The sequence below is a fragment of the Delphinus delphis genome, chromosome 4 (assembly GCF_949987515.2).
Source record: "Delphinus delphis chromosome 4, mDelDel1.2, whole genome shotgun sequence".
NCBI lineage: Eukaryota > Metazoa > Chordata > Mammalia > Artiodactyla > Delphinidae > Delphinus > Delphinus delphis.
Window position 1 is genome coordinate 105,766,596 of NC_082686.1, and position 26,763 is coordinate 105,793,358.

The 26,763-nt window shown below is 38.3% G+C and overlaps 1 protein-coding gene across 3 annotated transcripts in view; it reads right to left on the bottom strand.

Annotated features, from left to right (window-relative positions):
- MLF1 (myeloid leukemia factor 1) overlaps positions 1-16,686 on the bottom strand; it is a 35,261-nt gene extending 18,575 nt beyond the window's left edge. For 2 of the 3 annotated variants that reach the window (XM_060010025.1, XM_060010024.1), the window contains exon 1: positions 16,278-16,429. In XM_060010025.1, coding sequence (XP_059866008.1) covers positions 16,278-16,324 — 47 coding nt within the window. In that variant the 5' untranslated portion in view covers positions 16,325-16,429. Of the gene's footprint in view, positions 1-16,277 lie in introns of all 3 variants that reach the window. The other variant, XR_009519186.1, reaches the window with a different exon arrangement.
- Positions 16,687-26,763: the final 10,077 nt, after the last annotated feature.

The following is a 26,763-nucleotide window of genomic DNA, read 5'->3' on the forward strand; positions in this document are numbered from 1 at the left end:
TAAGTAGGTCTGTTTCTGCATCATGAGAAAATGTTTTCTAGATTTTCACCAAGTTTTGAGACTATGTTTGGGATGGTATGAATATATATATATAAGCTTCTGTGGCATAAAACAAACCTCAATTGAGGGTGGTGTTTCTTAGATAGGTTTCTTAGATAGGTGGTCTTACTCCAGAGCAGTTGAAACTGAGGTACAAGAAGACACGGAACTTGTATTCTATTTATTCCTCATCTTCTAAAAACAAAAGACGCTTATGGAGATATGTAAAATGTCATAGGAGTTGGAGTTAGTTAAAGATGAAAGGCAGAGGTAGAAAACTAAGTCAGAAATAAAATTTCCATGCAAAGGTCATAGTCTGGTGAAAACTGAAGACCTAACAAAGGATCCTGGCTGTGTGGCTCAGTAAGCTGATGCTAAGAAAATGAAAAGGCAAGTCCAAGATTGGGGGAAAAAGTAGTTACAAGACATATATAATAAAAGCCTGATGTCTAGAATATATAAAGAACCCTCACAACTCCATAACATTAAGACAAAAAAAAACCCTATTTTTTAAAAAATAATGTTGTATCTTTTATGGTATTCATAACATAGCTATGGTTCTCAATGCTCATATTTAATAAATAAGAGTCAATCAAAAGTCACTAAGGAAGAAGTTCGGAACTACAGGTACTGACTACGTCGGAAATGCTTCTCTATGTAGCATGCTCCCAGGTGAGTGGAAACTTCATTTAAGAACAGTAAGCAACTCTCCCAAGAAATGGTGGCTAGACAATATGATATACAGGTTCAAGTTCAACAAATGTTTATTTTGTATATTGTGCATCAAGCATAAAGGTTGATTACTGGTCTGGAGGAACTTCTGGTCTGACAGAGAAGTGAGACTTTATGTTTTAAAATTAAGATTTTAAAACTTAGATATTATATTAGTTTACTATTGCTTCTGTAACAAATCACTACAAATTTAGTGACTTAAAACAACACAAATTAATTTTCTTACAGTTCTGGAAGTTAGAAGCCCAGAATTGGCTAGAATCATTGTGTTGGCAGGGCTGTATTGCTTCTGGAGGCTGCAGGGGAAAATCAGCTGCCTTTTTCTAGTTTCTAGAGACTGCTCGTGTTCCCTGGCTTATGGCTCCTTTCCCCATTTTCAAAACCTGCAGCATAGCATCTTCAAATCTCTCCCTGAGGCTTCCATATTTAAAAGATTCTTGTGATTAAATCGAGCCTGCCTGGATAATCCAGGTTATTCTCCTATTTTAAGGTTAGCTGATTAACAGAGTTAATTCCAACTATAACCTTAATTTCCCCCTGCAATGCAAAATGACATATTCACAGTTTTGGGGGATTGGGACATGGGCATCTTTAGGGGGGCATTATTCTGTCTACCACAAATACATTCCTAAAATCACTTTATTTAAAGCAATTTCCAATTGTTCCTGTCAGTCTGCATAAAATAGTCTTAGAAGATTGAAAAGCTATAAAATACAGCTTGTGATTAACCTGGCACTAGTGTGCTGAAGGGGATTTCTATGACTGATGATGAAGACAATAGATTAAAGAACTTGAACCTGAATTAGGACAAGCCAAAAGACATCAGCTCTGAAAGCACCAGCTCTTGAAGAAGTATCCACCCCAATGGCAGCATTCTCTCTGACTAATGGCCTGATTTGTAACTATTATTTCTTGTTATAATTCAAGGGGACTTTTGAGGTCCTTTATTAGACAACTAAATAATTACAATTTTTTAAAAGTAATTTATGAAATCCATGCCAACGCAAACTACCTTCTGTTCTTAAAGTACCAAAGATAAGGCTTCTGTTATACCTTGCCTCTCCCTCCCCCAAGCCCTTTCCTGATACTTTTCCAGCTACTGTCTCCTTTCTTTTAGCACTTAAAATCTTCCAATAGTCATCTATACTTGTGTCCTTTATTTCCTTGTAGCTCATTCCCTTTATTTCTTTACAAATGCCTTTTCCTTCCCTTCACCTCTGCAATAAAACGCCAATGATTCCCTTAACCTTCCAATTACTGAAACCCAAAGGTCATCCCTAGTCCTTGAATTCTCCACAGCATCTGGAACTCTGGGGGCAATGCACTGTTCTCAGCCTTGTTTGATAAATTTCTCCTTTAAATTCTCCTTTCCTTCTCGCCCTTGATGGAGCTTCTTTAGTGTCACAGATAGATTACTGATGTGTCAAAATGTTGATACCTCATCCTTGTGGCAGCCAGGTGGGGCCTGAACCTGCCAAAGTCCCTGGCGCTGGTTACTTCCAGCTTCTATCAGTCTCTCCTCCTTTGTACTCCAAGTTGCTTTGCAAATATTCTCTAATTGTAAATGATGTTAAAATGCTGAAAAGCACTGCCCCCTAAAGACATACTTCCTCTGGGCTTTACCTGGTCTTCTTTTCCCTGCCCTCTGTGCATTATTTCTTTTAACTTGACCATGCTTAAAAGTCACCAGAGGTACCCATTAAAATGCAGATTCCTGAGACATACGCCCAGGGATTTTTGATTCAGTATATCTGGAGCATGGCCCAGTAATCTGCATTTCAGCAAGCATTTCAAGTAACCCTAATGCAGATGTTCCAAGGACCTCAAATGAATAAACACTATAATCTGTCCTCTTCAACCACTTTATCAGGGACTGTAGTTCAATTTCTGCTTGTTTTGATGCAAATGGTCTCCATTTATTTAACAAATATATACTGAATACCTATGTAGAAGGCCCTGTGCCAGGCAGTGGGTATAGAGCCCTGAACTTTGGAGGGCTAAAATCAATTTCAACTTCCTATTGGCCAGGAAGTTGTAATACTTTTTGAAGTACTCAGAGTATAAATTACAATGATAAAGCAATTATTGAACATTTGCCCATTTCTATCCAAATAAGTCTGTGTTTACTGAAGTATAGTTGATTTACAGTATTATATTAGTTTCAGGTATACAACATAATGATTCAATATATTTATAGATTATACTCCATTTCAAGTGATTATAAAATACTGGCTATATTCCCCGTGTTGTCCAATACATCCTTGAGGCTTATTTATTTTACACATAGTAGTTTGTACCTCTTAATCCCCTCTCCCCGCCTCTCTTGCCCCTCCCCTGTGCCCTCTCCCCACTGATAACCACTAGTTTGTTCTCTATATCCGTGAGTCAGTTTCTGTTTTGTGATAGTCTTTCATTTGTTTATTTTTTAGATTCCACATATAATGATAACATACAGTATTTTGTCTTTCTCTGACTGACTTATTTCACTAAGCATAATACCCTCCAGGTCCATTCATATTGTTGCAAATGGCAAAATTTAATTCTTTTTTATGGCTGAATACTATTCCATTATACATATACCACATCATCTTTATTCATTCATCTGTTGATGGACACTTGGGTTTCTTCCATGTCTTAACTATTATAAATAATGCTGCTATGAACACTGGTGTACATGTATCTTTTCAAATTAGTGTTTTCATTTTCTTTGGATATATACCCAGGAGTAGAATTGCTGAATCATATGGTAGTTCTATTTTTAGTTTTTTTGGACAAAACTTTGTAGTGTTTTCCACAGTGGCTACAAAAATTTACATTCCCACTGACAGTGTACTAGGGTTCCCTTTACTCCATATCCTTGCCAACATTTGTTATTTGTGAGCTTTTTAATGACAGCCATTCTGACGAATGTGAGGTGATATCTCATTGTGGTTTTGACTTGCATTTCTCTGGTGATTAGTGGGATGTTGAACATCTTTTCATGTACCTGTTGGCCATCTTTATGCCCATCCAGTGAATTTTTTTCCTAAAAATACTGCATTTTTCACTTCTAGAATTTCTATTTGGTTGTTTTTGTTTTATAATTTCTCTTCCTCCACTGAGATTTCATATCTTTTCATTCATTGTAAACATATTTTCCTTTACATCATTGAGTAAAATTATAATAATTGTTTTAAAATCCTTCTTGGTTAATTCCAACATCTGGATCAGTTTGGGATCAATCTCTATTGATTATCTTTTCTCTGGAGAATGGGTCGCATTTTTTTTTTTTTTTTTTTTTTTTTGTCAAGTAATTTTGGATTGTATCTGTAAATTGTGGCTATTATGTTTGGGAGTTATATATCTGTTATACTCAGGAGTAGTGTGGGTTGCTGTTGTTGTTTTAAGCAGGCAGTTATTCTGGCTGGCCTTAATATTAAAATTCTGTCTCTTGAGTGGCAGCTCAATTCTCAATATTGTTTTTATCCTTGGCTGAACGGCTTTATGTCTCTCCCGCATATACAAATGTAAGGCTCCAATGGAGACTTGTGCAGAATTTATTAACAGCTCTTAGAGATCACCCTCTCTGATTCTCTCCCCTTTTGGGACTTCACTCCTCATTTTCCTGTGACTGTGGCTGCACTGAACTTTGAGCCTGGTTCTTAGCCAGACAGTTTCAAGTCTTCTATCAGAGTTTTAGCCACCCCTACATAGCACAGACCAAGCTTACCCATAGGCTACCATTGCTTTCCCTTCTTCCAACTGTTGAGTCACCTCCAGTGTATGTCTGATTTTGGTCATTTTCCAGTACCTTCTACAGAAAGTTGTTTTTGTGTTTTATTCTGGCATTATACTGTTATCTGAAGGAGGGCTGGTACAACTGGAGCTTTCTTGGCTATGCTAGAAATGAAGGTCTCCTGAATATATTAATCTCACATTCTATAGTCTTTTTTGTTTCATTAGTTTTGTTTCCTTAAATGTTGGTTCTTCTGTTTGGTTAGTGTAGCTTCTGTCTTTCGTGATGTTAGTTTTCCTCAAATGTTTGCAGTTATTTACATATTTTGAACAAGATAAAGAAATAAATGGATGCAGGGACATGAGTGGTTAAAAGTCTTTTAAGTGAGTTTATAGATCTGAATTAGGAGGGAGAAGCTGGAATGTGTGCTCAGTCCTACAGTTTGGTTCAGTATTTGAGATTTCCTGTTTTAACCTCCTCCCCAAACCCTTTCAATCCAAGGCCTAATAGACTACTCTCTTTCTTCTATCAAATTAGCTTCTCTAGCTTTTTACAATTTTCTTTTATTTTTACTGTGGTAAGAACATTTCCTATGAAACCTACCCTTCTAAGAAAATTTTAAGTGTACAATACAGTATTGTTAACTACAGGCACAATGTTATACAGCAGATCTCTAGATCTTGTAATTTTCTTTTTCCTTCATTCCTGAGACACAGAACAGCAAAGGAGTACCTTGGGAGCAATAATTTATCCCCCTAAAAAGGAAATGAGGGGAACGTAGTGTGACTGTAGACTTTAATCCTCCCCATCATGTATAGTTATTTTCACTTACCTGCTTTAAAATAGCAACACAAAGGAGAAAAAGACGTTGGGGTTGGAAGGGAGCTACAGATTGGAGGAAGGGGAAGAGGATATAAAAGACAGATTGGCATTCAATCATTTCAACTTCCTTTCAATGTGCCTTTTTATACTGCAGAAGCTCAAAAGGTAAAATTTAATTTCCTAGACCCCACTGCAGCTAAGATTCTGGATTTAGGTTCTGCCAATTATGGACAATGGATAACTGGAAGGTAGAGATGTGGGAGAGTCTGTATGTACCATTAATTCTGTTTGTTGGTAAACATGATCACAGAGCTATGTAGTTTTTCTGTAGCAGTATTAGCAACTGAGAGTGTCTCATCACTAGAGCTTTATGGGTATTGGGGGACAGGAATTGAAATCCATTTCGCTGATATGGTTGCTAGCAGGTACACAATGGCTTTGGAGTTAGGAGTAGCAGCAGCTTCCCAATTTAGTGATTCCTAACTTGGGAAGTGGCAGTTGCTTCCCCAGTGGTCTGGATGTGATGGGACTTTGAGGGTCATTTCTGAAAGTTTAACCTAGTCTGTTTCGTCAGCCATCACAGTGATTCTCTAAGCCATCTAATGCCCTGTAATAAATCATTTTCTGCTTCAAGTTGCTAGACTAAATTTTGTTTTCCACAATATCAACGTAGGTGGGAAGGTTTACTCCTTTTATTTTCGTCAGCCTTAATCCCATTGCAGCATGTCTGAACAGTACTGACTGCTTCAACTATTTTATTATCTTTCTTTTATGTACTCCTCAATATTTTTCTCTACTTTCTTTTCTTTCCCTTGAAGGGAAGGCATAGGTTACCATTATAGGGAGTCAAGGGGAAATTTTTTTTAATTTAAGTTAAAAATAAAGTCTTGCTATTTGTTTTAGTCCTCTTTATAAAACAAAGACATTTGAAAACAGAATATCATACAGAAAATATTATTTGTCTTTTCTGCCCAATTAGAAGCTTCTTGAGGAAAGGGGACACATCTCTCTTGCTCCCTCTACTGTACAAAATTATCTGGCCCACAGATGTTTCTGGACTGACTGATGGAACAATAACCAAAAAAGGATAGGAAAAGAGCCATTGAAGACTTTTCAGCACTTTAAAAGCATTCAGATGGAATATAATGCCACCTTTAAAAGTGCAAGGCAGATATTTATGTATTGATATAGAAGGATTAGCAAGATATGTAGTATACCTCCATTTATATTTAAACAATTCATGTACATATGCTTATAAATGTATAGAATATATCCCTAGGAGGCTATGCAGCAAACTGGTCATAGTGGTTGCATTCTGAGAGGGTGGCTAGATGTTTGAGGGCCAAAGGTGGGAGGGTCTTTTTTTGTCTTAAATTATTTTATTGAAGAATAGCACATATAGAAAAGTGCACAGATCAATCACAACTGTACAGCTCAATGAGTTTTCCCATTTTTAAATGTACAGTTTAGTGTTAACTATATTTGTTTTGTTGTGAGGAGGGGTCTTTTAGTTATGTACTCTTCTGTACCTTTTTGAGTTTTTGCCACAAGCATGTTTTACACATTCCAAAAACACATTTTTGAAAATGTAAAGCACCTTGATACTTTATAAAATAAGGTATTAATTGCTGGATGTTGGATGTTATTAAATTTTAAGAGATTTTCCTCATTTTTTAAAGTCTTATAGTGCATGTGTAAACATGGAAAATTGAAATGGGAAAAAAGTTCTACTCCCACTAAAATGCTGTAAAATAAAGTACACCAATTTATTTCTGTGAAAACCCTAAAGCTTGTCAAATTTTGGTCTTCATGGTAAGATGTTACTAAGATTTTTGCTTCAATAAATTAATATTTCCCATCTGTTTTCAGTTAGGCATTAGTTTTAATTATATGCTAAGACAGAACTTTACTCCAAAAAATATTGTGTAGTTCTGAAGTCTTATTGCCTTAATTCGACTTGAACATAATTTCTGAAAATTGAATGTAGAAATTTATGTCGAATGTTTCAAATGATTAAACTGATTCTACAATAACTGGTGTAAAGGTGAGTGTTTTTAAGTTGTATAAAGGATTTCCAGCAATTATAGTCTTCTACTCAGAAAGCAGTGCCATTTCCCAGGTACATGTGATGATATTACAAAGTATTAAAATAAAAAATAAAAAGATGAGGGCTTCCCTGGTGGCGCAGTGGTTGAGAGTCGCTCATGTCCCCGTCCAGGAAGATCCCACATGCCACGGAGCGGCTGGGCTCGTGAGCCATGGCCGCTGAGTCTGCACGTCCGGAGCCTGCGCTCCGCAACAGGAGAGGCCACAACAGTGAGAGGCCCGCGTACCGCAAAAAAATAAATAAATAAAATAAAAAAATAAAATAAAAAAAGTATTCTCTAAATATATCTAATAGGGAGGCTGTTTCCTGACTGTTTTGTTCTACAGATCTGTTTACTCTTGTGCAGTATCAATTGTTTTAAAGGAAACTGGTTAAGTAGAGAAAGAAATATATTTATGAATGACAAATAGCAGGTCCTCTGCATACCTGACCGAAACGATAATTTTCAACCACCCCTGCATTAGGACCACTGCTGGTCTGGATGATTGATCCATATTCTAAAAAACTGTAACATGTCGGTACTCTTACTTCTTCATTTGTTCTCCTACTGTCACTCCCTTGTCCTTTACACACCAATCCACTTGTGGACATTGCCCTGACTACTTTCCAGCCTCCTTCCTGCTGACAAACTTTATGCAAAGTCATAAAAGGAAAGTGCTCTCCAGTGTGTGCAGGTTGAGGATGCTCTTAGTGTAACAGAACACAAAAATTTCAACAGGAGTCCAAAAATTAAACTGTTCTTAAACAAATTAGTAACCGAATCTCTGAGAATGAAGAGTCTCTTTAGTTGAACGTTCAGTATTAACTACAGAAATGTACTTGTACTAAATTCATTTAGGAAATAGGATAAACTGAAGACACTAGAGCATTAGGTTTATTTAGAGATTATTCATATTTCATTCTTTCCAACTAAAAACAGACTCTAACATACTACGAATAATCAAGTAAAGATATTATACACACAATGAAGAAAAATATCATAAATAATTTTCCCATGAATTCTTACAGAATTTTTAGTTTTGGATTTTTGTCTTATTAATAGGAGCGATGGGCATGGAAAATTTAACAGACTACTATTCCTAGACCTGCCACCTGTTAAAACTTTGAGAATCACTATTTTAGCAGAAGTATAGGCAACTAGTACCATGCAGAAGTTGTGACAATTTAAAAATTAAGTGGATCAATGGCACACAATGAGAATAGAGGGCAGAAACAGTTTCTCAAAATCAAGTTTCCCAAATCAAGACGTGAAGATCAAAAGTTAGTTTACAATTAAGGAATCAGAATTTGGTGTATGTATCTCCCTACTTTTTACTTAAAGAGACAGAGTTTCAAGTAGTTCTAAGACAAATAAATGAGTTGTCTAAGAAATAATTTCTAGTTTTTACCTTAAAAACCAGACTGTTCCTAAGTATTTCATATCTAGATGATGATATTCAATGCCAGATGATACCAAGAAATTGGAGTTATTTTTAATTTTGTTAGATGTAAATATGGCATTGTGGTGATGTAAGAATACAACAATATTTTTCAGAGATGTATTTAGAAATACATATGAATAAGATGACAAGAAGTCTGGAATTTGGTTTAAAACACTTTGGGGACTTCCCTGGTGGTGCAGTGGTTAAGAATCCTCCTGACAATGCAAGGGACATGGGTTTGAGCCCTGGTCCGGGAGGATCCCACATGCCGTGGAGCATCTAAGCCCATGCGCCACAACTACTGAGCCTGTTCTTTGGAGCCCGTGAGCCACAACTACTGAGCCCACGTGCCAGAACTACTGAAGCCCGCACGCCTAGAGCTCGTGCTCCACAACAAGAGAAGCCACTGCAATGAGAAGCCCGCACACCGCAACGAAGACCCAATGCAGCAAAAAATAAATAAATAAATAAATTTATTTAAAAATACCCAAAACGCTTTGGAGACAGCAGCAGTGATAGAGATGGGTAAAGCAGGTGTAAATTTTGAAATTTTGGGTGCGGGGTATGCAGTATTGTTATACTGTTACACTTTTGTAGTATATATTCAAAATGTTTCATAAAAATCTTTAAAGAATAAAAAAGAAATAGAACTATGTAGAGTTAAAGAATTTCATACCATCTGATGTTTTTAAAATGGATGAGTCAAAAGAGAGTCCTTTTGCTGAGATCTCTATACTCACTGGACTTTTAGAGCTTAGAATATGGGTACAAGTATGAAGATTAAAATATTCATTCTAATTAATATGCAGTTACTTAAGAAAACCAGTCAACTTTCCCTTTAGATACATGGATGACATTCAACTGCATGAAGAAAGATACTTCAGGGAATACTAGTTTTGCTCAGTGAATAAATGAGTATTAAATAGCTATTATTTTCCTATAGAAACATAACATTCAGTAAGATTTATTTTTCTGATTGCATTATAATTGGGTTAAAGATGCAGCAACTAAATGTGGCTCATTTAAAATGTTGCCCAGGTTTCTCTTTATTTAAATAGGAGTAGGTATATTTATACATAGAGCAAATGCTAAAAAAATCTTAATTTTTTTATTGACATGAACAAAAGGCTGCTTGTTGGAAAAAGCATTAAGACAAAAGTGGGCTCACAGTCTGGCTTTTGCACCTGTCTGAACCATTCAGGAAGAAACCTGGCTGGACCCTGAAGTGAGTTCAACTCATGTCTACCCAAAACAGGAGCTGCTTGGAAACAGGACTTTAAGATTTCTCCTGTTCAAGCTCGATTTTTTTTCTTTTTTAACAAAGGCAAAATCTCTTGTGGTAGCAAGAAGTTATTTTAATATTTTAAAAATTAATCTAATAGAGTTTGTTTTCTCAGGTAGGAAGAGTTTTTACATTTTTCTACATATTCATATTGTTCTCTTTTGAAAATTAATGTTTAGGGACTTCCCTTGGTGGTCCAGCGGTTAAGACTCCACACTCCCAATGCAGGGGGCCCAGGTTCGATTCCTGGTCAGGGAACTAGATCCCGCATGCAGCAACTAAAGATTCCACATGCCGCAACAAAAGATCCCGCAGGCCATAACAAAGATCCCACGTGCTGCAACTAAGACCTGGTGCCGCCAAATAAATAAATAAATATTTTTTAAAAAAGAAAGAAAATTAATGTTTTATTCTTCTAGGAAAATAAACTAGAAATATGATGACACTTTACAAAGCTAATACCCTATAAACTGGTTATACTGTGTACATAAACTGGTCTATAGTAATAACTTGAAATGTGGTTAAAGATGTATATGAAAAATATTCTTTGTACATCCATAGGATGCAGTATTTTGCATCCACTAAATTCATGCTTTAAAGAATACCTAAAGACTAGGGAAATGCTTATGGTATATGTTGAGGAAAAGCACAGTATATTTATTTTTATAAATTTATTTATTTTTGGCTACATTGGGTCTTTGTTGCTGCACGGGCTTTCTCTAGTTGCGGTAAGCAGGGGCTACTCTTTGTTGCGGTGCGCAGGCTTCTCACTGCAGTGGCTCCTCTTGTTGCAGAGCATGGGCTCTAGGTGCGCAGGCTCCGTAGTTGTGGCGCAGGGGCTTAGTTGCTCCGCGGCATGTGGGAGCTTCCCCTACCAGGGCTCGAACCCATGTCCCCTGCATTGGCAGGCAGATTCTTAACCACTGCACCACCCGGGAAGCCAAAATAGTATATTTATAACCATAAAGTTTGGTTCCAATTTTGGAGAAAAAAATTCATATATGGAAAATAGAAACGAAATACACCAAAATAATGATAGTAGCTAAAATCTTGAGTTGCATGATTTCCTTTACCAAATTTTCTATAGTCTTCAGATTTTCCATGAGAATGCATTTTCATTTAAATGAGGAAAAATTTACATATACTATTATAATGGCCATACTACTTCTTTCAGCATTGCTGACACAAACCACAATCAAACAGAATGAAATTTAGCACCAAACATATGTTTTCTACTCCGTTATATTTGCCTATCAGAAGCTAGGAAAAATTGTTGCCCCCTCCCCCGACAAAAAAATCTTAACTCCTAGATTGATTCTGGGTCTCTTGGGATAACCTCAACATAAAAGTGTTTTTTTTAAGGGCTGGTAATGTTTCATTTCAGAATAAGTTTTTTTTCTTTAAGATTCTCTCAAATATATATATGTTGTATATATATATATAATATTTATATTATATATACATGTAATATATATTTTTTACCAGAATTACAATTTTACTGGCCTGTACAAGAATATAGATATTTGTGCTTCTAAGTAGAAAAGCAGTACACTATTCTTTATTACACAAGGGTCTTAGATAACTGATACGGCAGTCCCATTCATCAAGGGAAATTCCTTCCTTCCACTATACATGGTAGTGGCATAAGCAGATTGCTATGGGTCTTTGATCACAAAAAAATGTTTCCTAGTCTCAGTAAGGTGTATGGGTCCATAAAGAAAATAGATCAGATGATATATTTTCAACACTAGAAATAATGCATACAACCTTCATAAGAGAATCTTTTAGGGCATGGACCATGACTTCTACAAATTTATAACAAAGTCCATGGGGCTGGGCATATAGTAGAAAACTAAGAAATACCTGAAGAATGAATTACATTTCCATAGGCAATTTTATCTGCCTACTGTTTAGAAGCACAGTTTAAAATGGTGGTGTGGCAGAAGGCTTTGATATTGTAAGAGATGTAGGAATGACTATGGCTCCTTTCCCATCCTGTAGGTACTCCCCTACTTCTGTGTGAATGCTTACAAAGTCACTGATAGAACTAAGCATTATGATATGATCAGATGGTACCAAATGGCATTCTTTGACTATGTCATAATCATGTTGTGCTCCTTGGCTCCTAACTCAATGGTTCGTACTTAACGAGCCAAAGAATGCCCCGAACAGTCTAGCTTATTTAATAAGGTGATTTTGTTTTATTTTCTGCCGTGGCAATATTCTCAATCAAGAAAATATCAGTCAATGCCTGTCTTGTATGTGTAATACATTCACTTTCAACTCAGTAAATAGGTCAAAGCAGTGTCCTCTGACTACCTCCAAAGTGCAAAATAAATAAATTTTTAAAAATTAAAAATAGAGATTATAGATATGTAAATTTTAGCCCCTGATGAGAGCGAGGAGATAGAAAAAGTAACATCCTAAGAATATAGGCAGGGCTTCTCTAACCAAAGACTGGTCATCACAATATGGTGCCCACATGAAGAGTTTGGGTGGCTTAAAGAAATGCTAACAATTTACTATGAAAAATAAGGCTGATTTACCTTATTAAAGGCTGTTTAATGTCTAATAGCTGATAAGTAGTAACACAGCTATTCTTTGTAGACTTGCACAATCAGAATTTCATTTCCGTAGCTCAGAAGATTCGAAGTTCATGTTTCTGTACAAAGCAGAAGTTTCTAGATTGTACTAAATATATGTAAACTTTTACATTTAATAATCAATGTTTTTTAGGGTGTAGGATAGATGCCAAAATCATTTTATTCTCAAATTAATTTTTCTGTCCATACTTGCATATTTCTATTCTTAAGAAAATGCAAACGGGAGGAGAAAGTAGTATTCTTGAGAGAAAACTGCATGCCAGGAAGTGCTAGCTTTTAGCCTTTGTGTTTTTAACCAAATTACAAGTATTATTTGTTTAAAAAGGTATATGTGAATGTATACTGTGAGGCAATTTTCACCGAAATAACTTCAGCTCTGAAACATATTATGACACCAAAAATGTCCCAAATATATAATAAAACAACAAACTTTAAAATATCACTTTTAAAGTTTCCCTTTAATTTTCTGATGAAACATTTAATATGTGCTATTATAGGAAGGTAACCATTAAAAATGAATATATTTGAATTCAAAACTAGATTTTGTTTTTTACTCAAATCTCTAAAGTGTTTGACAATTTGACACTGTATTTTACTAGTCCTAATTTATTTAATAATTCTAATTTTATATCCAAGAAGTATATACTTTTTGTCTGCCCACTTTTAATTAGTAAATTAGTAGAGTGTGCTTATTATTAATATCCCTGATTCTGAACTAATGAATTATTTAGAAAATGGTAGTATTTAAATTAGAAAGTGCCAACATCGACAATGGCACCTGTTGAATGCAAATACAGAGATCTTCCTCTACTTGTGATGATAAACCCATCGTAAGGTGAAAATAACCGTAAGTCGAAAATGCATTTAATACATCTAATCTACCAAACATCATAGCTTAGCCTAGTGTACCTTAAACGTGCTCAGAACATTTACGTTAGCCTGCAGTTGGGCAAAACTAACACAAAGCCTACTTTATAATAAAGTATTGAATACCTCGTGTAATTTACTGAATACTGTACTAAAAGTGAAAAACAGAATGGTTGTCAGTGATGGGTTATTCACTCTCGTGATCGTGTGGCTGACAGAGCTGAGGCTCACTGCCCCTGCCACTGCCTACCTCATCACAGTATTGTACCACATGTCGCGAGCCCGGGAAAAGACTGAAATTCAAAATTCAAAGTATGGCTTCTACTGAATGTGTATTGTTTTCTCACCATGGTAAAGTTGAAAACTCTTAAGTGGAACCATTGTAAATTTGGGACCATCTGTAACTACTTTCAGCAATCCAGCAATCAACTAAATACCACATTAACTACAAGACAGAGTAAAAGACGCCAGATTGTCATTAAACAATATCTCTTGAATACTTTCTACATGTCAGACATTAAAATAACCACTAGTGAACCCAATGACCAGACACATAATGTTAGCAATAGGGATAATATTTATATAAAAGATGGTGGGCATGGAACCCTTCTGTGTTCCTTAAGGTCAGTGGATGATTTAATAAGGAGTCTGTCACCTTTATCAATTCCTTATGCTTGACTTGTATTAAGTAGTGGATTCTCATTTTGTTTGGGGTGCGGGTAAAAGGGGTGGGTCAAATGACACATTACTTGAAATAAATATAAACTCACATTCTCTTTCTCCCTTGTCTCCCCTAATTATGTTTATTCTCTATATTGTTAATTGTGGAGCAAAGAAGTTATACGTCAGTTTTATAAAGTTAATTAATTTTATCCCAGATTTCTATGATATGGCTGCCTACATTTGAAGAAGGCTACAGAAAATGATGACTGAAAAACCTACTGACATGTAACTGATGGTCCTATCCATCCTCAGCCCATGGGAAGAGTGTTCTTTGATGTATGCCTACTATTTGTGGTCTGTTACTATTTCTGACCCTGACTCTTGGGTTCATTGCCTTTGCTCAGAAAGCGTCACCCAAGAGTTTAAATTACACTTTTGCTAGACGTTTTAAAGAAGGTACTAATTATACATTCATGGTTTAGTTTAGTTCATTGCTCTTTTGATATAATCAAAGACAATACAACTCAAAAGTTGTCTGTCATAATCTTCTTAACTGTCGCCCATTGTACTGATGTCACAATTACATAAGAGCCACTTCAACAGCTCAACTAATCTATGGATATATTTAGTCCCTACTCTCAGAGGCTTTTAAAAGAGCAAATCATAATCCAAAATTTGAAATGTGTTAAAATGACACTGGTCATAAGCGTCCCAACTGCTACTAAACAAGTTAAAACAGCATGATAAATTTGCTAGAGTCCATACACCCCTTAATTATAATGAATAATCTTTAGAATAAAATATTAATCATTTAACTTTTTCTAAATTTATCATTTCATCTTTCTACTGTTAATTTTCTTTCAGTTATTACTTTTATGTTATTTGGTTTTAATATAGTACTAATACATTTAAGCCAATATAATATTTTTCTTTAAAAACAAACAAAAAAATCGATGTAGTAAACTGTTAACATTTTAACTTTTTAAAAAGATGGTCCCCAAGTTGCACAGATAGAGAATTTAAGTGATCAAAATAAATTAGGACAGCAAGTCAAAATTCAAACTGACAAAACACTTGGGTAAAAAAGTAACACAAATCTTCCTGTTTTAGGGATCACTAGATTGTGTTATTACTTTTATATAATCGACAAAGGAAGAACTAAAGAAAAAACAAGACACAGCAAAACCCAGAAAATTAGATCATAATGAAACAACTAATTTCTGGATGCCTTCGTCTTAAGGCATCATATTATTTCACTTGGAACCATTCACTGGGTTGGCACTTGTTTACCTGAGGTGTTCAGTGCACCTCTCTCTGCTTCCCTGTCCTATTTGTACTTTTGACAGAAAGAGGAGTCTCTCTCCAAACAAGGTTAGCTTTGTAAGAAAGCAAGCAAAGGAAACAAACAGGGCACTTGGCAATTTCCAGCCACTTCCAGGGAAAGACAGCAAAACCCTCCAAGTGCTCTTATAAGCACGTATTATGGAAAATACTTCTTTAAAAAAAAAGGTTCCTTTTTTGAAGACTTATTAAACATTCCCTGCCCCTCATTTGGAATAGAAGCAGGTGTGGAAAGGGTCCTGTAAGTATAATTCTCTGCAGAAGTTCCACCGAGAGGGCAGTTACTGTTGTCACCTGCAAAGCCTCTGCGGCTGCGAAGACGGGACTCCCAACACCAGAAGCACAGGGGTTGCGGGGCGGGAAGTATCCGAAGTCTGGCCAAGTTGAGAGCAGCCGGCACACGGGTTTGTTGGGCGGGGAATCCCCCCACCTCACGCCCGCCAAATTTCTCTCCCCTCCTTCTCACGTCCCGAAATCCTCCTCTCCTCTCCCTCACACGCCCCTAAATCTTCTCCGTTCCCTCTCACGCCCCCCAAGTCTTCCTCTCCCTCAAACTGCCTCCTGGAGTCACTCGAATTCCCTCTCGCCCTCTTGAGTTTTAACTGACTCTTTTCCCTTAAGATAGCTCCGTTCAAGATCCCCGAGTTTCCGCGCGACCGCCGGCTCCCGGCCCGCCAACACTCACGAGAAGAAGGGATCATCCTCAAAGCTGCTGCTCAGCATCCCGAACATCCTGGCTCTGTCTCGGGCGGCGGCGTTTGCGAACAGATTGGAAAACGATGTAACGCCGCGGCCGCGACCCGAGCCAGCCGGTCCAGCACTTGTCGACGCTTGTCTCCCAGTCGCTAAGGCAGTGCCCGTCGGGAAAGGCGGTGCTTGACGCGGAGCTGCTTTCCCATTGAACGCTGGTCCCATAACGTCACCAAGATGAGGCGGGGAAACAATGTGCCACTGCCATGGCAACCGCCATCAACACAGGAGACTGGAAGTCTGGCCACGCGCCAGCCAGGCAACCCATCGTGAAGCCTCGGGTAGCACAAGATAGCTTGTTCTCTGGGCTGCAGGAACACCGAAATCAGTCTGCCCCTTGTGTGACCTTGGGCAAATCCCCCTCGGCCTCGAACCCCAAGTCTCTTTTCGGGAAAATGGAGATGGGTCAAGATTTAGGCCAAATGGCGTCCAAAGACCCATTCACCGGCCACATTTTGTGATCCACAGCAGAGTCCTATATCCAAAATGCTCTGTGGTGGTTGGTCGGACACTGTGAACAAATAATAAGAAAAGATATGCAAAAAGTTTTTGAGTACAGTTAGTAAATAGTGTACCCAGTACTTGAGGGAAATGGGATGAGGCCTATCAGATTTCAACAATCTTTGCCTTTTGTGAGCCTGAACTGAAAGCAGTGTTTCCCAAAGTGGGAAATGCTTAAGTTTTACGTAGACATGTTCTTTAAAAATAAGATGAGAATTTTGCTCTTTTCCATCCTCTTTCCAGTCCCTATTTCAAGAAGCAAGTCTCACTTTGATGCTGGTATGTCTTTAACACCTTCTCCAGCATTCCTTAACAGAGTAGGACTCAGGCACAAGGCCTGCAGCAAGCAGCCGTAGCCAACTAAAATTCCATTACTGTATATTTTTGTTTTAATTGTATTTATATCTGAGCCTTCTGTTTATGGCAAGTGAAACTGGTTTTAAATTTAAAGCAGTAACTAGTCTTTAAACACTAAGTGAAAAAGTGAGCTAATTTAAGGAAACAGTACAGGTGGGATTTGGATATGTTGGGGGGGAGGGGGGAGGGCATCATGACAGTGGTTCTCATACTATTGAGCTTTGGAAAACACTGTCCTGAGAACTTGCAGGAGCCTAGAGAAAGGTGGAGAAGAAAAAAGAAAGAACATTAAAGAAAGAGAAGAACAATTGAGTCTAAGAAGAGAGAAAATGCACCTTGCATGTCCATCCTTAATTAAGTGGGCTCCCCAGCCTCTCTAGAGGGCTGTCATGTGGAGACAGAGTGTTATCCATGGCTCCACAGGGCCTCCTGGGATTGGGCCAGAGAAGTGGCACTCTGCCAGAGTGAAGAAGCGTGCAGGGCCTGATTTGGAGGTGGCAGGAGTACTCAGGGTTATTTTGGGAGCCAGAAATTTAATCCTTTGGACCTTTTACCTCCCCACCTTTAGCCAAGTTCTCTGGCAGCCCCCCTTTCCCGAGACTGGTGACATGAGGTTGGGCAGCCTTCACAGCCCAAGTTGAGATAGTATAGCCCTTCCGGGGAAGAGGATATTTTCTTCCCCAGCCTCAGAATGAAGTTCAGAGAGCATATACATATTAGGGATCTTCTTGACTAGTTTCAAGGCAAAAAAAAAAAAAAATAGTTTTAGAAGACCTGAAATTATTTTCTCTTTAAAATAATACAACACAAGATGTTAAGGAGGCCACGCTTTAAAAAAAAAAAAACCAAAAAATACTTAAATGAAATGGGGTAAGTTATTTGTGATAAATGATAGGATTAAAATAGTTCTGGATTAAGGTCAAATAAAGCAACTTGTGAGAAGTTTTTCCCTCTTGTTCCCATTGGGATTTTTCTTAGAATTGCACTGTTAAAACATGAAAACTTTAGTCCAGGCACAGGTTAGTCAGGGAGTTACCTGGAGCTTCTAAAAACAGTTTGGGCCTAATGGCCAATGCTTAAAAAATAGTTAGTAGAGGAAAAAGGACAGTTGAAGCTAAAGAGACCTCATCAGTTTCAGATCAGATAGGTAAAGAGGGAGGAGGTGAAAGATGAGGTGGGTTGGCAGAGGATGAATACCAGAGGAGGGGAGAATAGAGATGCAGAGCAGGACTAAGGGGAGAAGGTCTTGGACTTGGCTGTAGATAGAAAAACAATAGCTCATATTTACTGAATGTGTGCCAGGCACTGTTATAGGCACTTCCTGTGTATTAACTCATTAAATCCTCACAAGATTTTTATGGAGTAGCAATGGTTTTTTATCTCCGTTTATAGGTAATGCAACCAAGACACAGAGAGGCTAAGAATATTGCCAAAGTTCACACAGCCAGTAATTGAACTGGGTGGGGTGCCTGGAGTTTTCCCTGGTGGGGGCTACTTACACCAATGTGGGTGATGGGCCACACTTAAAGATGCAGGATGAAAGCAAGTTATTATTTCTCAAAATTATGCTGACAAACTAAAAAATGGACCCAAATTAAACAGTATAAAATTCAGTGGGAATATATTAAAATCAATTCAATTCAATTGTACAAATATCTACTGAGTGCCTACCCTCTGTCAGTGATTGATCTAGACACTGAGTTGTTGGTGAACAAAACAGACAAAAATCCCTGTCCTCCTGGAGTGTATATTCTTGTGAGGGCAGAATGAAAATAAATAACATAGAAAGTAGTATGTTAAAAGGTGATAGGTGTTAGGGGAAAAAACCAAGCAGGGTAAGGGGGATGGAGGTGTGTAGTTATAAACAGGGAATTCTGTGTAGGCCTCATCGTGAAGGTGAATTTGAGCAGGCTCACTGGAAGGAAGTGGACATGTATTGGAAGAGCATTCCAGGCCAGTGCAAAGGCCCTGAGGTAGCATGTGCCTGGTGTATATAATGCACTGTCTATTCATAGGTCCTGAAACTTACCTTCAGAGGAATGAGATAAGTCAAGTAAAGTGAAAATTACCTATAAGGATAATAGCTCCTGTTTGTACTTCTTATGTTCCAGGCATTGTATTAAGTGCTTTGTATACATTTTCTCATTTAATCCTTACAACAACTCTGTATACTAAGACAGAGGTCCCCAACCCCTGGGCCGTGGACCGGTACTAGTCCGCGGCCTGTTAGGAACCGGGCCACACAGCAGGAGGTGAGCGGCGGGTGAGCAAGCAAAGCTTCATCTGCTGCTCCCCATTGCTCCCATCGCTCGCACTACCGCCTGAACTATTCCCCTCCCTCCATCCCTGGAAAAATTGTCTTCCACAAAACCAGTCCCTGGTGCCAAAAAGGTTGAGGACTGCTGTACTAAGATGTTTATCTCCATATTATATATGGAAAACCTGAGACACAGAGAAATCTGGTGATTATCCAGTCAATTCAAATCCAAATTAGCCCTATTCCAAAGCTAGTATTCTTGCCACCACCCTGCTTTATCTCCCTATAAAAAATTAATCATTTACCGAGTATCTCTAAGTACTAGACACTTTTACATGTATAATCTCTAGAGAAGCAAGAATAACTACAATTCTGCAGCCTGTGGAACGAAAACCACATTCACAGAAAGATAGACAAAATGGAAAAGCAAGGACTATGTACCAGATGAAGAAACAAGATAAAACCCAGAAAAACAACTAAATGAAGTGGAGATAGGCAACTTTCCAGAAAAAGAATTCAGAATAATGACAGTGAAGATGATCCAAGACCTCAGAAAAAGAATGTAGGCAGAGATCCAGAAGATGAAAGAAATGTTTAACAAAGACCTAGAAGAATTAAAGAACAAACAGAAGAATTAAAGAACAAACAGAGATGAACAATACAATAACTGAAATGAAAAATACACTAGAAGGAATCAATAGCAAAATAACTGAGGCAGAAGAACGGATAAGTGACCTGGAATACAGAGTGGTGGAATTCACTGCTGCAGAACAGAATAAAGAAAAAAGAATGAAAAGAAATGAAGACAGCCTAAGAGACCTCTGGGACAACATTAAACGCAACAACATTCGCATTATAGGGGTCCCAGAAGGAGACGAGAGAGAGAAAGGACCTGAGAAAATATTTGAACAGATTATAGTCCATAACTTCCCTAAAATGGGAAAGGAAATAGCCACTCAAGTCCAGGAAGCGCAGAGAGTCCCAGGCAGGATAAACCCAAGGAGAAACACGCCAAGACACATAGTAATCTCTAACCACACTACAACTTAGGTTTCACTTGGAAAGTCACTGACCAAGTTGAGAGAATACAAAGAAAAGCATGAAACCCACAACAACGCTACAACTCTATTAAAAATACCAAGAGTTTGAAATGTCAGTGTGCCCTCTTTTCTTTCATCTATTAATTCATCAACTATTTATTAAAAAAATAGCTATATCCCGAGCACTATTCTAGGCATTGAGGATTCACAACTCCCTGGCCTCTTGGATCTTACATTCTAACAGACAGCTCTTTTACCAGCTAATTCGGCAAGTATTATTGTTACAGCACTTCAGAATTTTCAAAATGCTTTTGAAGACATTATCTCAAGTGCCCAAGAAGACGTAAACAGGTTCTTGAGTGCTGGACTTTCAGACTTAATTCTAGCTCTGCAGAGCCACGGGTGCTAGGCCATGATAAATATCTTTACTACAGTTAATTTCAATGTGTTTAGGGTTTCACTGTCTTAATCCGTTTGTCTTAAACTGTGCACAGAGATGCTGCAGGAGAGTTACAGCAAATTCACAGGGGGTGCCATGCAACAATTAAAAATTTGAAGGAGGACTTCCCTGGTGGTCCAGTGGTTAAGAATCTGCCTGTCAATGCAGGGGACAAGGGTTCGATCCCAGGTATGGGAAGATCCCACATGCCATGGAGCAACTAAGCCCGTGCACCACAACTACTGAGCCCTCACTCTAGAGTCCGTGAGCCACAACTACTGAGCCCATGCGCCTCAACTACTGAACCCTGTGCGCCTAGAGCCCATGCTCCACACAAGAGAAGCTTCTGCAAATAAGAAGCCAGTGCACCACAATGAAGGGTAGCCCCTGCTCACCACAACTAGAGAAAGCCTGCATGCAGCAATGAAGACCCAGAATAGCCAAAAAAAAAAAAAAAAAATTTTAATTAAAAAACTTCAAAGGAAACAGAAACTTGACATCTGTCAGATGTTGTGAATCTACTGGCTTGAGATAGTTCACATATTTCAATACTGTGCTACATTCCTTAAGGTGATGTCATAGCTTTGGAAAGCTAGGTTTTGAGAAATTACCATGATGACAAGGAAGTACCTTGTGAAAATCAGTGTGGAAAAGGAAATGTCGATGGCAAAGCTCAATCTGTTCCCGAAGTTTGAGAAGTTAAGCCATGCTAGAGTGGCACACATCTCTCAGTGTGATTATTTAAGAATGATATAAAAATTTTTTTCTTTCAATGTATGTAATTTTTAAGAAGGCTACTGAGTTTCTAGGACATACATATTTAAGTTGTTTGGACTTAAGTTGTTGGTAATAAACAGAACCAACCACTGAGTATTTCTTCAGACCTAGGGGGCACAGTGAATATATTACTGAGGCACTAAGGGCTCATGACCTGAGATCATTTGGGCACATCTGTCTTAACCCCATGATCTTTCTTTCTTTCAAATTTTTAAAAATTAAAAGTTGTATCACAAATCCAATTTTTCTAAAAGGTATGATTCATTTTCTTTTTAGTGTTTATTCTCTTTTCAACTAGCCGTCTTACCAGCCCTCTTACAAGTTTGCATTATATTTTTATGAAAGATGGGAAATCATACATAGTGATAAAAGACATATAATAAAAGCATAGGTCCAAGGTGTTCAAACTCCCTGTTGGGGCCACCTCTGGTCCCTACAGCATCATTGTTCAAATTAGGAACAGTTGCCTCCCTCTCAAGATACTTCCATTAATGGGACAATTGTTTAGTAAATTTATAAATCTACAATGTGTACGGTATGACTGGTGCCCCCTTAGGTGTTTCACACTTGATTACGGTAGCCCCCTCCCAAGCATGAATTCTTTCTACTTGTCAGAAGTTAATGTACCCAGCTCATCCACAAATTCATGAGCAAGAAATGTAATTTTATTTTCCTGTAGCTGAACTTGATTTATATTCTGTGTTCCCATTCTATTGGGGGTGACCCTTCCTTCTCTCCCAGGCAGACAATGCCAAGGTGGAGTTAGTTGCCAGCTGTGCTGCATCCCTGAAGGCATCTTTATTCCACTCGCTGGCTGGAGTCAGGACACTAAGCGTCTCACGATGTGTGGCACAGTCTGGCACGATGAAGAACCGTCTTGTCCTAAATGTCAATAGCATTCTTCTCCCTTGAGAGTCATACTCTCTAAAGCAAGTTTTTCCTCCGGTGAAGTAAACCTTCAAAGCAAATTTGACTTCACAGAGAAAAATTTTCAACGCTAAGTCCTCCTTTTTGGTGCCTGCTGCTGAGGTGAGAGCCAGGAGTTTTGTTCACAGCACACCACGAATAAGCAGCACACTTTTCCAGTGGTGTTTACGGTTATAGCTCATTTTCTCTGTGGACACGTTATTTTGCACAAATTGTAATTGTCATATTTTATTTAGAAAAACATTGAGAAAATGTCACCTTTGAGGTATTGGTAACAAGAGGTCTGCCTCTGCTGAAAGGTGCTTTAGGCAGCCCCTTGGGGGCAGAATCCGAGGCTTTAGTCCCTGGGCTGGGGTCCTAATGTTCGGGTGGCAAAAAGGAAGTTTGTAGGAGAGAAGCAGAGGAATGTCCTGTCCTAGTGATGGAAGGCCAGAGAGGACAGAAAAACACTGGGGAGGGAGTGAAGGCTCACTGTAGGGTCAGGGCTGAACCATGGATTATACTGCTGTTACATATGGGCAAAATTTTGGCCTTGCCCACATTTCTTAGATGTAAATCTTTGAGACTTTGATATTTTGAAGCACGTGCCATGTTCTTTTTAAAATATAGTCTTAGCTAAGGGCTCACTTCCATTTACTAACAGTTTCCACCTAAAAATTGTCTACCAAAAGTTTTACAAATTTTATGCTAATTCTCTCAGTAACCCTGTGAGGGAGGCACCACCTCCATTCTGCAGATGAGAACACAGATTCAGGGAGGTGGAGTGATTTGCCAAGGTCCTCTAGCTGGAGACTGGTAGAAGAGGGATTCTGATCTGGATGGGGCCACTTCAAGGACATTTTCCTCTCACTACACCCCTAGGTAGTTCTCATAACGAAAAAGAACCTGATGGAGTGAAACGGCATATATGTGAAGCTGCCAAGATTGTCCAAACTTTGGCATAGCTTGTTTGGTTTAAGTACATCAAAACTTTGGCCTGTGTTTTGAATTTTCTTTAAAAACAAACAGTAGCAAAAATGTTATTTAATGAATAAAATGAAGCCTATTACTCCAAAGACAAGGCATCTGAATGACAATGTCAAGTAGAAATATGTTATACTAATTTTTTTTTAAGTGACAAACTTTCCACAGAGACCATAACAGAGCCATGTGTAGTTATGGAAATCCACACCCGAAGACTAATAAGTTTTCTAACTTACTTTTTAATTGAGGTGTAATTTAAATATGGTAAAGTCCACTAATTGTAAATGTACAGCTCAATAAAATCTGACATATGAATAAACCTACGTAGACACCACCCAGTTGAAGATACAAAGCATTTCAAATACCCCAGAAAATTCCCTCGTGGTCCCTCCCAGATCATCTCTCTCAAAAGTAACTAGTATTCTGAGATTTGCTTCTTTTGCTTAACATTATGTTTGCAAAATTCACTCATATTATTGCATGTAGCAGTAGTTTATTATTTTTCATTGCTGTGTAATATTTTATTGTATGAATTTACCACACGTAATTTACCCATCTACTGTTGATAGATTTTTGGATTGTTCCTTTCTTTTTTTTTTTTTTTTTTTGCGTTTGACTAGAGCTGCTATGACCATTCTTGTACATGACTTAATTTTTTTTTTTTTTTGGCTGTGCCGTGCAGCTTACAGGATCTTAGTTCCCTGACCAGGGATTGAACCTGGGCCTGGCAGTGAAAGTGCCGAATCCTAACCACTGGACTGCCAGGGAATTCCCATGACTTAATTTTTAAAATCAATTTAACATTCAGCTGTTTTTTCATCTTTGTTTTCATTGAAATTCGGAAAGCTTTCTACAGACAATAATTTCATAAGGAGGATTTTTCTATTGAGTCAACTCTTTGATGTTTGCAACTGTCTATATTTCTTTTGTGTCTAAAATAGAAGGAACACTTTGTTGCGTCTTTAAAAAATTGAAAAAGTTTAGAATCACGAAGCCTAAAACAAGTTGAATAGTAGGTAGCATTCTTTAAGAAACACCGTTGAGGTCATCTGTTCTCAGGAACTGTTTAATGTGACTGTCTAAAGCATTATTTTAAAAGTTATTTTTAAACCTTTGATAAGATTTGGAGAGAATTCAAGCTGTGGGTGGATGTCCCACTGTGAAGGCAATCATATGAGAAGGCTGTCCAGGGCTTGAGGGAATTATATTGGAAAACTTTAAGAACTTGAATGCCTTCATCCTGGTCATATGCTTCGATGCTTTTACTATTTGAAGTGTTAGAAAAAATTTGCTTCCATCTTAGAAGAGTTGTTTTTAATTTCAAGGCCACATGCAAGTTCTAATGCTATCTGGGGTATATACTTGGGCATAACAAGATAAAGGGGTGACAGGGAGTTAATCATAAGTAGCTCCAAGCTATACCTGGTTTCTTCCTAATTCATTTATCACCCTCAGACCTGGAATTTCCCTTGGGATACAGCCTCCAGGAGGGCTCATACTATGGAATGGCACTGGAGCCTGTTGGGAGAAACTGAGGTGGGCCACGCCTGGGGTTGCTGGTGGGCAGGAGAATGCTGTGTGGTCTGCTGCATGTTCTTAATGATAAAAGCTAAAACCTACTATGTGTTAGGCACTTTAATTCACAACAGTTCCATTATTCTTTTATAGAAGTAAGTAAACAGGCTTTAGAGAGTTAATATGTGTAAGAGCATATTGCTAGGAAGTAGTAGAGTTGGGACTGGGAGCCAGGTTGTCTGGCTGTAGAATCTGGGCTCTTGATCGATGCACTGGTATAACCCCTGCTGCCTTGCTGTCCAGCACACAGGAGACTAGCTGTCTCCTTTATCTCCAACTGAGGATGGGGCTTTGCCTGGAGCCATAGTCAAAAACACAAACATCAATAAGGGCCAGGTAAGTAATGAAAGTGAGAGAAGTGGAATAGGTAAGATGATAAGGAGAATAAGAACAAACATTTATTGTTTCCACTGTGTGCCAGGCACCACTCTAAGTGTTTTACGTGTTTTAACTCTCTTAATCCCAAAAACAATCTAATGAGATAGACACTATTATTACACCCATTTTACATGAGAGGAAGCTAATGGTCAGAGAAGAGCAATCATGTGTTCAAGGTCACACATCCAGGAGAACCCTGGGAGTCTGGCTGGGAACCCACACTCTTATCCCTGTGCTGTATGGCCATGGGTGCCTGGAAGGGCGTGACAGTGGGCACTGGAGGGGGCTTGTCTCCAGCAAAGCGGGGAACTGCTACTCAGCTCCAGATGACTGCCCTGCAGAAATTCATGCCCACTGGTAGTATGGAACGTCACATGAAATCTTCCAATTTTTTACAGTTAGCAATTAATTAAGAACAAGATACCCTAGCAGGCCAAACAAAACAAGGCTGTGGGCTGAATCTGGCCCGCAGGCTTCGAGTCTGTGATCTAGTTACTTCGAGCTTGAGTTGTCATGGCAGGAAAGGATACTTGAGCCCAGTAGCATCCACGTACTGCCTTCTGAGCATAGCTCAAAGCTGCGCTGACAGCAAGGCCTGTGTTGTGAGAGCTGAGAAGTGCCCGGACTCCCAGCTGAAGGCCTTCATGAGTGGATGCCAGTTGCCACATCACTGGCTGTCCATATCTTAAAATACTGGCACCATAAAGCAGTAGTTTCATTTCTGCAGGATATTTAGATTACAAACTAATGTTTTTCATCTGGTGTGCAAACATTTAGCACAAGTTTATCAGTTTGGGGTATTATATTACCTTTCTAATTCTGTTGTCTTAAAGTAGACCTGAGATAATCTTGCCTGTGCTCTAAAATGCTTGCATCCCGGTTTTGTAAGTTGAAGTACTTGTGGTTTTTGACTCTAGCTCTAGGTTAGGCCCTCCCTCAATTGGAGGTAAATGAAACAGCTAGTCTCCTCTGTGCCAGAGAGTGGGTCAGCGGTCCCTGTATAGCTTTGGGAAAAATCAGACTTTCATAGTGTATGCAATAAAGGATCAAAAGCCCATTTATCCATATAAAAGCAATCTGTTAAACTAAATGTGATTGGATGCTTCCAAGAGCTTTTTCCCCCTCTTAATATTTGTTACTTGTTTACTTGCTACTTGGTTTGTCACTAGCCAGAATGTATAGGAGAGCTATACATTTTAAACAAAAA